Source organism: Colossoma macropomum, unplaced genomic scaffold, assembly GCF_904425465.1.
Source record: "Colossoma macropomum unplaced genomic scaffold, Colossoma_macropomum, whole genome shotgun sequence".
Lineage (NCBI taxonomy): Eukaryota > Metazoa > Chordata > Actinopteri > Characiformes > Serrasalmidae > Colossoma > Colossoma macropomum.
In genome coordinates this window covers 8,150,214-8,164,371 of record NW_023494794.1, presented here as the reverse complement: position 1 = coordinate 8,164,371, position 14,158 = coordinate 8,150,214, and the positions used below count along the sequence as shown (strand labels likewise).

Genomic DNA, 14,158 nt, shown 5'->3' with positions numbered 1-14,158 from the left:
TTGCTACAAGCTTGACATCGAACCTTTTAATGATGCAAACAGTTCTTTGAGTGTTCATGGTTCTATATAGAACCATTTTCTTTACTAAAGAAGCCTGAAAGAACCAGCATTTTTAAGAGTGTAGGAGATTCAGGTCCACACTACTTTCAAAATAGCTCTTCATAACGTCTTTGTGTTTCAACACAAGTGATATTAACTGAGTAAGCATGAATTCACATTTACCTGCACTCGCGTTGTTCAGTTGTTCCAGTTCCCTCTTCATGGCTGAGAGCGCAACTGCTTGTGCTTGAGTGAAAAAAAGCAGTCTTTTAAGATCCTCAATATCTGGCTGCATGTCGTCCTCAGAAAGTAATCATTACTTCAAATAGATGATTTTCAGTGTTAGGTTAGAGTGACACTTTTATTGATGGGTTCTCATAAGATCTCAGCAACTTCAAGTGTCCCACATCACGTTTTTACAGTTTTCATATTTGATTAAAATAGCCAAAATGTAAATGATTAAAATTTCACCTTAGAATTTTTGTACTTTTATTTTATTTACCCTTTATATACTTTATAGTTCAAGGAGACTGTCAGATTTATTACAAACAAAAATGAACAAGAACAAAGAAAAAAAAACATTAAAATCATTCCAATCCAATCCAGAGTCAGTGATTTGTATTGAAAGAGATAGATTGAGGTATTTGAATCACCTGTGTCTTTCTTCAGGAGCTCAGTCAAGTTGAGTCCTTGCTGAAAGAGAAGATCCCTGATCTGCTTCAGTTCAGCAGAGGAGTTCAGCGATGTCACAGGACCCTGTGTGTCCTGCAGGCTGTTCTGCAACAGCATCATCAGAGCAACAACAACAACAGCGGTTCTCTCCATCAGCACGGTTACTCACCTTCTTCTCTCTCAGTGTCTGACTGGTTATGCACTGCGATCACTGAAACAGCACTGATATATATACTAACAGAGGAGATGTGCAGGTAAGTGATGTGGGGCGGAGTCAGGGGTGGGGCCACAGGGTGCTGACTCCAGTGAGTTCTGATTGGCCACTTTAAAAACAATAAATAAATAAAGTCCCACTAAATCCATTCTTGGTCTGAAGTGAAACCTAATCCTACAGTGCAGCTGGGGGGTTCAGGGTCCTTGCCGATAGGGGGGCCTAAGAAGCTGAGCATTGTGTTCATAATATATTTACAGTCTAGTATACATCTTTCGATGATAGAAGTCTGGCTGATCCCTTCTGTTTTTGGCATAAAGAACTGCATTTTTCCTGAAAACAAGCTGAAGAGTGGACTCTTCTGTCCACAGCACACATTTCCACTGTATTTTGGACTTGGGCCCAGAAAGGTCAGCAGCGTTTCTGCATAGAACTGATGTATGGCTTTCTCCTTTCAGGTTGCATTTCTTGAAGCAGTGGTGGATTGTGTTAACTTCTGTTGGCAGCAGGATCCAGTATTTAAACTCCTACATCGTGCACTATGTAGGGAGCAGGGAGCCGTTTGAGTTGCAGCCCCAGCATGAGAAGAGGGCGCCGCTGGATTGGTGCTAACTGAGACTCGCGGTGGTGATTTGGTGACCAAAAAGTGCTTATAAAGCAAAGGTTTTTGTATTAAACAGTGCTGTGTTATCATTTGTTCATTGTTACATGACAAAAAGTTTAAAAATTCATGAAATGACTGCAACATACAGCAATGGGAGACCAAACGTTCTCCTCATTCAAGGATCCATGGGTGCGTGGCAACGATACTATACTCTAAAGGAACATTTCTTGGTGGAATACTTGTTTATGTCGATTATTATTAATAATAACTCAAATTATTTTCTGAACAATTGTGTATTTTATCATGTTTCATGTTGGTTGCCATTTTATAAAAGTAGTAAGCCACTTGAGGCCGTGTGTTACTGCAGTTTTATCATAGGGAAGGGAGTTTTAGGTGCTTCACATCGTGCCTAACAACACCCTTCCCTGTAATTAAATCACAGTCCCATCATATAGAAGTGATACATTGAAATCACTGGTGTACACAGGTGTGCATTTGTACAAATTGCGCAATCTGTGCGATCACTTTCTCTACCGCTGTGTGATGATGTTCTACCCTCCTCCGGTAGCCGTCAATCATCTCCTTTATTTTGTCAGCATTTAAGGAAAGATTGATGACCTGTCACCATGCCACTGGATTTGCCACCTCCGTCCTATAGGCTGTGTCATCACCTCTGTGAATAGTCCCATGACATGGTTTCACCAGCAAATTGATGATGGTGGTATAACTGTGGGAGGCAACACTGTCATGGGTGAATGGAGACTCAGTTTGGATGGGATAATAGTGTCGAATGCTGATCTGTAGTCAATGAATAGCATTCTCACATAGCTTTTTGCCGTCTAGGTGTTCTAGAGCTGTGTGGATGGCAGTGCAGATGGCATCTTCTGTGGATCTGGGCGATACGTGAAGTGGAGGATGTCCAGCGTGTCTGGTATAATGTTCTGTATATATGGGCCAAGATTAGTCTTTTAAAGCATTTCATTGCAATTGGAGTCAACCAGCCTACATTTGTTCAGACAAGCCACTGTGCTTTTCTTTGGGAGCGGCCGTTCACGGGTTAGGGTGTCCTGATTAGTATTGAAAAAGAGGGGTAGGGTGAAGTGTTGGGGCTACATGGCCTCCCAAACGTAGGTTTTTCAGAGACTCACTCCAAACAGAGTGTTATGAGGAAAAAAAAAGAAAAACCGGCAAAATGGCTGCACAAGCGACCAAAGAAACTCACAGATCTGAGCATTTTTTCATTTAAAAATTGTACCATGTATTATCTTAGTTTAATGTCGCTTCAGTGTATTATGGTCCTTTTCTTCATAACAAGCGTAAAAAATCACTAGTATTTGGCTGCTGTATGTAGTAGTATGCTGCTGTAGCTGGCTAGCTAAATTTCCCGTTCCACCTTAAATGGTGCAGCAGTTACATTCTGGCATCAGAACTGCTGCTCCATTTAAGGTGGAGCGGGAAAATTTGAACGACAAGCTTATGAACAGCTTACTTTAGCTTCATATCATCAAAGATAATAATAAATAAATGACAACACAAGGGATAGGGGGAAAAATAAGAAATGGGATTGGTCCTTAATGGTTTGTATGGGTTTTTTTTCAGCAGGGTTGTTTGTTTATGATTCTTCTGATTGTGTGCGTCCATCCCGTAGGTTTGAGAAATGAGTAACAATTCACTCTTTCCACCAGTCTCTTGTGAAATTGGGAAGTTTTCTTGAGCATAGTTACAGCTGCTATGCTATGAAGGATCAACAGCGTGAACTAGTTTGCTACAGCGCCACCCTGAGGCAGACCAGTGCGGCACAGATAGTTAAGAATATTAAAGACAGAAGCTCGCTGATTGTGAAGTAGGATAAACAATGAACTTTCCCTGAATTTGTATTTGAGTGTCTATTTTTCCCTAATGAACAGCAGAACTTCATAATAAGTTCATTTTCAGATTTTCAATATATATAAACGATCTGCCTTTAGTATTAAACAGAGCCAGGCTGCAGATGTACGCAAAACGACACTACTCTGTATGCAGCAGCCGAGACAGTAAAGGATCTTTCGAAAATGCTGGATGAAGAATTAAAGATAGTGGTAAACTGGATTGAAGGCAATCAACTTATACTGAATGTACAGAAAACAAAAAGTATAATAATAATCAGGTCCAAATCATCACTGAAAGGAGAACCAAAGTTAACATTAAATATAGTTCAAGAGGTACAACTCTTAGGTGTTACAACTGACAACAGATTATCATGGTCAAAGAATCAGTGTGCTTGTCTTCTAATTGAAATATTGTCTTTCTGTTGGTTAAGGTAGGCTCTGAGTTGAGACTTTCTCTAGCTTAGACTCTGCTAGTTACAAGGCTGTCTTGTAGAACCTAGTGCTTAATTGTAACTACTAGCTTCAGGTGTAGTTTCGGGTTAGCCAAAGGTGTGAATTGTAGGAGCTGGACTATCAGTCACAAGGCTGATCAATTGAGGAGGTGTTCCGCTATAGACAAGCTTGTCTGTAGCGGTCTGTAGCAGCTCCCACCCATCATCAACAGAGACGTGACTGCTTAACCTTGGCTAAGTATCACTGTTATTCTTCACTACCTCTATGTCCTAATTACTCTCGTGTTGTGTCCATCATGTGCTTTACAATACCTGTTTACTCATCCCACAGATCGCCTAGAACCATTCATTGTCACAGGACCTGTAATTCCATTAACCTCACCTTTCCCCCACGGTCGTCAGAATCTCAGACCAGGGTGGCAGGTGGGCTTTGGAATTGCCAATTCACTGTGCAGAAGGCATCCTTCCGTTCACTGCACTTTCTGGCGTTGATGGAGACCTGGATCACTCCCATGAATTCGGCGACTCCAGCAGCCCTGTCCTCTGCCTTTCACTTCTCCCATTCTCCGAGACAGTCTGGCTGGGGTGGTGGCACAGGTTTGCTTTTGTCTAGAAAGTGGCGTTTCACTCCACTTGCTTTTTCTCATCTTTCAATGTCCTCCTTTGAGTACCATGCTGACACTCTTCTGAGTCTCTTCCCCATCGATGGAACCGTGCTTATACTCTTGGGTGACTTCAACCTGCCATCGGACAAACTGCCGTCATCCTGCCTGTTACCACTGCTGTCATCCTTCGGCCTCTCCCTCAACCAGACTCCTCCGATGCACAGCGCAGGCAACGCTTTGGACCTGATATTGACCAGACCTACCTCCGCACTGGATGTCACAGTAACTCCCCTTCACCGCTCTGATCACCACCTCCTATCTTTCTCACTCTTCCTACCTGCTGCTCCTGTCCATTCCACCCCTTCACGCTCCTCCTCTCGACACAACCTGCACTCCACTCCTTCCTCCTCTCACGTCTCAACTATCCTGACCACTCTTTCCCATCCTGATTCATTTTCTTCTCTCTCACTGGACACAGCTACAGATGCTTTCCTTTCTTCACGCTTATGTGCAATTAATTTTCTGTGTCCTCTCTCCTCCAGGCCAGCAAGATCTTCCCCACCTGCCCCCTGGCTGACAGGTGTCCTGCGCAGCAACTGGCAAGAACTAAGGAAGGCTGAGAGAAGGTGGCGGAAATCCCAGCTCGTCTCGGATCTTCACTCCTACCAATCTCTCCTTCCCAAGTTCTCACTCGAAGTTACTGCTGCAAAGTCATCTTTCTACAGAGGGAAACTGAAAGCATCAGCATCTGATCCACACAAGCTCTTCAGCATTTTCTCCTCTCTCCTCAACCCTCCTCCTCCCCCTCCACCCTCTTCTCTCACTCCTGAGGATTTTGTCACCTTCTTTGAGGAGAAGGTTGATAGAATCCGCCAGTCTTTTCCTTCTGTCCCCACTCCCTTCACTAGACCTCCTTCTCTCATTCTCAATCCCTTAAACTGTTTTTCTTCTCTTTCCACAGATGCTGTCCTTCAACTTATCAAATCCAGTAACCCAACAGAAACTGCTCTTATAGCAGTGACAGAGAAGCTCCAGGCAGCAAGATCAACCAGTCTGTCATCTGTTCTGATTCTTCTTGACCTCTCAGCAGCTTTTGACATGGTCAAATACACAATCCTTCTGGATGTCCTCACTAACCTTGGAATCACTGGCTCTGCGTGGAAGTGGTTCAAGTCCTATCTAGAGGATCACTCTTATCAGGTAACATGGAGAGGGTCCACATCCTCTCCATGCAGGCTCTCCACTGGTGTCCCACAAGGCTCAGTGCTAGGTCCTCTTCTCTTTTCTCTTTACACTAGCTCTCTTGGCAATGTAATATCGTCTCATGGATTCTCTTATCACTGTTATGCTGATGACACTCAACTAATGCTTTCTTTCTCACCCTCTGACACACAGGTTTCCAGCCGGATCTCGGCAAGTCTGTCTGACATCTCTTCATGGATGGCAGCTCACCACCTGAAGCTCAATCCTAATAAGACTGAGCCGCTATTCATCCCTGCAACTACAGGTCCTCATCATGATCTTGCCATCTCATTCGAGAACTCTCTGATTGTCCCGTCTGTAGAGGCAAGAAGTCTTGGTGTGGTCAGTTATTGTTCTCGACTCACATTGCGAACCTAACTCGTTTATGCAGATTTCTCCTGTACAACATCCGGAGGATCCGACACTTTCTCACTCGAGAGGCCACCCAGGTTCTAGTGCAGTCTCTTGTCATCTCAAGGCTTGACTACTGTAACTCGCTCTTGGCTGGTCTTCCAATGCAGGCAATCAGGATGCAAAACATCCAGAATGCAGCAGCACGACTCATCTTCAATCTCCCAAAGTTCAGCCACGTCACCCCACTGCTGCGCTCCCTTCACTGGCTTCCTGTAGCTGCACGCATCAGATTTAAAACCCTAATGCTTGCCTACAAAGCCAAAAATGGACCAGCCTCTCCCTACTTGATGGCAATGGTGAAATCTCGAACTGTACCACGAGCCCTTCGAGTACAGCTCAGCTTGACCCACCATCCTTCAAGGCGCGCGGAAGGCAAGCATCAAGACTGTTCTCTGTGCTGGCACCCAGGTGGTGGAACGAACTCCCACTGGCTGTCCGTACAGCAGAGTCTCTCGCTGCCTACAAATGCAGACTGAAGACCGTCTCTTTATACAGCACTTAAATGAGCACTGAATTAAGTATTGATTGTAATGTATTGTACAGCACTTATGTATTGTATTGTATTGCACTGCTCTGTGTTTAACTTTTTCTCTAGGTGTCAATAATGACTTTCTGATTCTAGCAGTATCTAAGCTCAGGACTGGCTTTCTCTCTAACCTATTGGTAACCAGCAAAGATACTTTCTCTGGATAGACAAAGCACTTTTTGTTTGTCGCTCTGGATAAGAGCGTCTGCTAAATGATGTAAATGTAAATGTAGATGTCTAAACATATTGAGAACATAATTTAAAAAATGAGATACTTATGATCAAAAATATCCAGCAAATCTCTTTAATCAACTGCAGCAAGTAAAAGGTAGAGAAACTGATATAACAAGATATACGACAAAAAATGATTTCGAATTACCCAGAGCAGGAACGAACTACGTGTGTCGAACAGTGATTTATAGAGCTATAAAGGAGTGGAATTCCCTACCGGTCTCGCTTAAAATTGAGGGTAAAATAATGTTTAAAAAACTGATAATAAAACACTATTCAACAAATTTAGAGATCAGTTAAGTAGATTTTTGTAGGTCCTCGACAGCTGGAACAACACTGTGGTGGATTGGGCAGGAATGTAGATATTTACCAGAATATAGTCACTACAGTTTTTGTAAATATACACATGATATTTTCTTCAGTGTGATTTTTCAGTTTTCAATAGTCTTTCTTATGTTATGTTATGGTTACATTGTCTACTTTGTTTTTTTGTTTTTTTTTCTTCTCTCAGTTTTTTTTTCCTTGATTTTTCACTCTTGTGTTTTGTATGACTTGTACTGTTAATTGTTACCGCACTGTTTTTGTTATGTATGATACGTCTACTGGACCCCAGGAAGAATAGCGGCTATCACAATAGCAGCAAATGGGGATCCTAAAAATAAAGAAAAATAAAAATTAAAAATAAACCCCCCAAAATTCTGATGTCCACAAGATTAATTAGGAGGTCCTGGACCCCCCAGGACCTCCTGTGTTTGTACTTTGGTCTTCTCAAATTACCTGGTTCTTCTCAGAATATGTCTAAAATAAGCACTTCAGTTTGGTTGTCTGGGCTTTGAGTGAGGAATGAGGCTTGATTCTCATACTTGATCTCTTCACCTGGTGCTTTATCATATGACAAAGTGGATCTTTTGTAACTTATCCTTTAGACCAGTCCTTATAATGTGATGGTAAGTTATGACATTTGCACTGTCACTGGGAAGAGCTTATGTGCTGTTCAGCCTTATTCTGTGCAGTTTACTGTGGGCATTTTATAGATTTCCACTCAGTGAGTTTGTGGTATGCATAGTTTTATTCAGAGTATGTGCAATTTCAGTACTCAGAAGATGCACAAGAGTCAAAGCAAAGGTAGAAATCGTAATGTAGTATCAGAGCCACTTTAAAAGCAAAACACTAGAGGGCACCAGCAAGTGAGTCCTGAATGAATGGGGGTGAATAGAGCTAAACAGCTTAAATATATTCCATTAAAAAAATCAAAGAAAATTTACCAGTAACTTTTAGTTTTTTTGCAGCAAACAGGTTTTGGCCAGTAGAACATTAGCATTAGTGCTACTTAGTGCTGATTGGTTAGTATTACTGCAACTGAGTGCGTATTGGTTAGCATTGTTGCTAGTGAGTGCTGATTGGTTGGCATTATTGCTATTGCGTGCTGATTGGTTGGTGAGCTGGTCACCTTATTGACTGAGTGAAGCAGTTTGCGCTCACCTACATCATGAATGTACAGGAGGCACTTTTAGAAACTGGAGTTCAAATGACAACATTAAAATATTTTCTGCTATTTTTTGTTTAGAAAATGAATTATTTTTTTCTGTCTAACGATGATTAAGCTTTTACAAACGACTAATTTATACAAATGGAATCTATTAAATTTGGACTCACTCAAGGGCGCCCTCTAGTGTCTGATAAACCCAAAGGACATTTCAGAGAAGCAATTCTCCTCATTAGACATTCTCTGTGGCATTTCTATCATATAAGTGAAAGTCCCTTTACCCAAAATGACAAAGCAGGTTAAATGATTTCACAGCCGGTTAATCAGCGCTGAATATTGATAACTGATTAAGTAGTTAATCAAAACAGTAAAAGCCACAGTAAGACAAGCCTCCTAGTAATTTTATCACTTGGCCCTTCCATCTTTCACATGGGGAAGAGGAGGAAGCCGCTAAAACTAGTGCGGAAGTACGAATCATCCCAGACCACGTAGTTTGCTGGCAGGCGGGTGTACACCTGATCTTCCGCCGCGAGAACCAGAGTGACTCCACTCGAGACATGCTTAGCTATTCCGTCAATGCTGTTTTCACCCAAATGCAGCAGATGCTGCCCGTTTTTGTACAGATTCAGTCCTATATTGTAGCTGTTGTTGTCATACACACCAGCTGTGAAGCGAATATAGTAGACCCCTCTGAATGGAGCTGTAAAGATCCCTGCAGCAAGAGAGACACACAGGTTAAGGCAGCATGACTGGAACCATAATACAGGTGTTTCCCGATAATTATCAAGGTCTGATCAGGGGATTTTAGAGCAGAGGAAATGATAACAGTGGAATAAAAACCAAAACCTTCAGTTTGGTTGCATGTGATGTGAGCCATGTTCTTTTTTCATTAGGCATAAGACATGTTGCCAGATATAACTCTCACTGCAAGAAAACCGTGCAGCGGTGCAGTGGGTAGCACTGTCGCCTCACAGCAAGAAGGGTCTGGGTTCGATTCCCCAGCCGGGCAACCAAGGTCCTCTCTGTTTGCATGTTCTCCCAGTGGGTTTCCTCCCCCAGTCTAAAGACATACCAACTCACCATATAGTGTGTACAGAACTGGCTTAGTATGCTCTGTCCTTACTGTTCATGGTTTGCATATGCTTGCACCAAACTGTGTAGATACTAGCTGGGCCAGTTTTGAAAGCAGGTTTTTCCAACTCTTCAGCAGTTAAACTGTATGAGGCCTTCATTGTTCTATTTAGTACATCATAATGAGCCACACGTTTTCAGTGGGGGAAGTTCTGGACTGCACAAAAGCCCTCTCTGATTACGCAGCCATGCTGTTGTAACATGTGCAGAACATTTTTTGCCTTGTTGTCCCCGTCATGTTGAAATAAACATGGACGTCCCTGAATGGGACACTGTCTACAGGGTAGCATATGTTGCTCTAAATCAACTGTATATCTTCTAGCATTGTTTTTGCTCTCACAGATGAGCAAATTACCCACTTTATGCTGGTAACAATCTGGATGATCCTTTTCTTCTTTGGTCTGGACAACATGACGTCCATTATTTTCATGAACCTTCTGACTCATCAGACCCCAATAGACATTTCCACTGTGCATCAGACCATTTCTTTTAGATTGTTTATGGTAATAATGGACGTCCTGTTCTCTGGGCCAAAGAAGAACAGGACCATCCAGATTGTCATACGGTCCCAGCTATTTTGCAACTAAGGTTTGTAGAATCACAGCTATCAACACTGTTACTATGATAGTTATTACATCATTGGTATTCACTGAAGCATATTGTGTTTTGACCTATTAGACACATTAAATTATCAGTGTGCATTTTGATTACCTCCTTTTGTTTGCGTTCATTTTGTAACTGTACCTGTAGATGGGTTGTAGGCATTTCCAATGTTTGTTAGGACATTTTTGTAGACCAGAGTAGTCTCAGCATTAATTGGGCCTCTCAGTCCTGCAGGCAGGCCTAAAGCAGCTGAGAAAGCCACCTTCCCTATAATATAAGAATACAAAGAGTTAAAACCACCAAGTGTCTAAACCAGTGTAATTCATTGCTGTCAAAACTGGAATCATCTATGGATCAAGCAGAGTGCTTACAAAAGGGAAAATGATATGCAAAAGTCTGGGCACCCTTATCAACATGTGATATTTTGTTGATTTGAAGTGAAAAAAAGTAAAGACAACCTCTGCAGCAAAAAAAAAAGAACACAATAAGCAAAAATCCAAAGCTGAAGCAGAAAAGAGGCCGGCTTCTGCATTGTATAACAATTACTTCATAAAACACAGGCTTTTGGGCTGGCTCCCCTGACCTAAACATCAGTGAAAATCTGTGGGTAGATCTTAAATTTGCTGTGCATGTGTTCTGTAAAGAAGGGTGGGTGAAATTTCCTCTAAAACAAGAACAAAAAAGACCCCTAACTGGCTACAGAAAGCATTTGTAAGCTGTGATATCTTCCAAAAGGGGAGTAACTGAGGACTGAATTAGTGGGATGTCCTAACCTATTTTATTTTTTTAACTTCATCAAATAAAATGTACCTGTGCATCAACATTGGCAATGAAAAACTTGTTTTTTATAGTTTTTTTATAGTTCTTCAAGGGTTCTTTAGTAAAGAAAATGGATCATGAACAAAAGCCCTTTGTATGATTAAAGGGTCCTTTGCACTGTGATAGGCTTCTTCAGATTGATGGAGAATATGCTGTAAATTGTTCTATATAGCACCCCAAAATAAGGGTTGTTCTACTGCTGTTAGCTTGACATTGAACCCTTTAATCATGCAAATGGTTCTTTGAGTGTTCATGGTTCTATATAGAACCATTTTCTTAACTAAAAAACCCTTGAAGAACCAGCATTTTTAAGAGTGTAGGAGATTCAGGTCCACACTAATTTCAAAACAGCTCTTTGTAACGTCTTTGTGTTTCGACACAAGTGATGTTAACTGAGTAAGCAGTTGAATTTGCATTTACTTGCACTCGCTTTCTTCAGTTGTTCCAGTTCCCTCTTCATGGCTGAGAGCGCAACTGGGGAAAAAAAAGCAAAGCCTTTTAAGATCCTCAATATCTGGCTGCATGTCGTCCTCAGAAAGTAATCATTCCTTCAAATAAATGATTTTCAGTGTTAGGTTAGAGTGACACTTCTTTCTTAAAGGGATAGTTCAACAAAAAATTACATTAACTCCTCATGTGGTCATTCAACCAAGACACAGTGTCCAAATTGTGCTTCTTTAGTTTCGCACTGAAGCTAGGATGCTAACGTTGCTAAAAAACACTAGAGGTCAATAGTCACCCAAATCTTTTCTGTAAATACATCCCCAAAACTTCTCTCAACCTGCTCAAATCACTTTCAGGTCTTCATTAAGGTTGTGCAGTTCTGTTGATGTGATTTAGGACCCAGTTTGAAGTGATTTCAAATTAAAACCATGTGGTTTTTTTTGTTTGTTTTGCTGAACTACTCCTTTAAGAACATGTAGAGCAGCCAATGTTTTTGACCAGAAAGCTGTTAATAACTTGTAAGTTATGTGGAAGATCTCTTACCTTTATTCTCTTTCGTCAAACTCTCCATCTCTCTCCTCAAACCTGTTTTGATTAAAATAGCCAAAATATAAGTGATTACAATTTCACTTTAAAATGGTTGTAATGTTATTTTTTATTTGACTCCAAGTCAGTTCATCTCATTGTGTCCCTGCTGTCACAAAATAACTACTAACAATGAAGAGCCCCAACAGTGTCTTTACTGTATCAAGTCTTCTACAGAATGCAGCACAAATCAAAAACAAAATTTAATTTTATGATTATTTCTGCGTTTGCCGTCATGTAAAGACTGTATTCATGCGTATTATCAGATTTAACAGAATCAACAAGAACCAAGAAAAAGCATTAAAATCATTTCACTCTCCAAAGTCGGTGTGTGAAAGTGAGAAAGTGAGAGATTTAGGTATTTTAATCACCTTTGTTATCTTTCTCCATGTCGCTCACCAGATCTTTAAGCTGCTTCAGTTCAGCAGAGTGACCCAGTGAGTTCCCTGAAACCTCGGTGTCCTGCAGGCTGTTTTGCAACAGCATCATCAGAGCAAAAACAACAACAGCGGTTCTCTCCATCAGCATGGTTACTCGCTTTCTTCTCTCTCAGTGTCTGACTGGTTGTGCACTCACAGATATAGAACGGACAAATATGCTAACAGAGCAGATGTATAAGGAAGTGATGCAGGGGCGAAGTCAGAGGTGGGGCCACGGGGCACTGACTCCAGTGAGTTCTGATTGGGCTCTTTAAAATAAAAAAAATCCCACCCAATTCCATCTTGGTTTGAAGTGACCCCTAACCCAACCCTAACCCAACCCTAACCCTTGCTCAGTCTGAACTATGAGAGGGCGCAGCTATGTGGATGGGCCGTCCAAAAGGGGAGAGGGGGTTTCAGGGCTGCTGCCAATAGAGGGGCCCCAAGAAGCTGAGCGTTGAGTTCATAATATATCGCTGTTGTCGGAAGAAAACCTCGTATCTCCATTTTTAATGTTTTTTAGTTTTTGAAATTATTTGAAAATACCTCTTACCCTTTACATTGTATGTTAATTTCATGATGAATGGACTAAAAGAAACAGCCCAAAAAGGAGGCCTTCTCTGAAAGAGACGCTGTCTGGATGGGAGCGTATGTTGTTCTAAAACCTCTATATACTGTTCAGCATTGATAGAGCCTTTCCAGATGTGTAAGCTACCCATGCCATAGGCACTAATGCAACCTTAAACCATCAGAGATGCAGGCTTTTGAACTGTGCGCCAAGAATAAGCAAGATGGTCCCTCTCGTCTTGAGTCTGCAGGACACAGCGTCCATGGTTTCCAAAAAGAATTTCAAATTTTGATTCATCTGACCACAGAACAGCTTTCCATTTTGCCTCAGTCCATTTCAATTGAGCTTTGGCCCAGAGAAGACGGCGGTGTTTCTGGATCGTATTGACATATGACTTCTTCTTGCATGATACAGCTTTAACTTGCATTTGTGGATTGCATGGCAAACTGTGTTCACAGACAGTGATTTCTGGAAGTGTTCCTGAGCCCATGCAGTGAGTTCCAGTAGAGAATCACGCCTGTTTTCAATACAGTGCCGCCTGAGGGCCCGAAGGTCATGAGCATCCGATATTGACAGACGGCCTTGTCCCTTGCGTACAGGGACTTCTCCAGATTCTCTGAATCTTTTGATGATATTATGTATTGTAGATGGTGGGATGATTCTCAGCACTGCAGTAACACTGACGTGGATACATACATATATGTGCAATTTCCGTATTCAGAAGATGCAAAAGAGTCAAAGTAAAAGTAGCAAAGTGGAAACAACAATGTAGTATCAGCAAATTTAAGGGCATGAAAGAATGAGGGCACCAGTGAGTGAGTTCTCAGTGAATGTTGGTAAACAGATCTTAAACAGTTCAATTAATTCCATTTAAAAACAACCACAAAAACTTACCAGTATCTTTCCGTTTTTTTTACAGCAAACAGACCTAAAGTTGTAGGCAGTTAACATTGGTATTACTGGTACTGATTGGTTAACACTACTGCCACTGAGTACTGATTGGTTAACAATACTGCTACTGAGTGCTGATTGGTTAGCATTACTGCTACTGAGTGCTAATTGGTTAGCATTACTGATATTGAGTTCTGATTGGTTAGCATTACTGCTACTGAGTGCTGATTGGTTAGCATTATTGCTACTAAGTGCTGATTGGATAGCATTATTGCTACTGAGTGCTAATTGGTTGGCATTAATACTACTGAATGCTGATTGGTTAGTATTACTGCCACTAAGCACTGA

General features: G+C 41.5%; 1 protein-coding gene across 2 annotated transcripts in view; it reads right to left on the bottom strand.

Annotated features, from left to right (window-relative positions):
- Positions 1-12,520, bottom strand: part of LOC118814441 (complement C1q-like protein 2) — a 40,801-nt gene extending 28,281 nt beyond the window's left edge. Inside the window, exons 1-5 of one of the 2 annotated variants that reach the window (XM_036580053.1) lie at positions 12,304-12,520; positions 11,891-11,932; positions 11,324-11,377; positions 10,226-10,351; positions 7,915-9,062 (exon numbers count right to left, since the gene is read on the bottom strand). In XM_036580053.1, coding sequence (XP_036435946.1) covers positions 8,776-9,062; positions 10,226-10,351; positions 11,324-11,377; positions 11,891-11,932; positions 12,304-12,460 — 666 coding nt within the window. In that variant the 5' untranslated portion in view covers positions 12,461-12,520 and the 3' untranslated portion in view covers positions 7,915-8,775. Of the gene's footprint in view, positions 1-7,914; positions 9,063-10,225; positions 10,352-11,323; positions 11,378-11,890; positions 11,933-12,303 lie in introns of those variants that run through there. The other variant, XM_036580052.1, reaches the window with a different exon arrangement.
- Between the last annotated feature and the right edge of the window lie 1,638 nt (positions 12,521-14,158).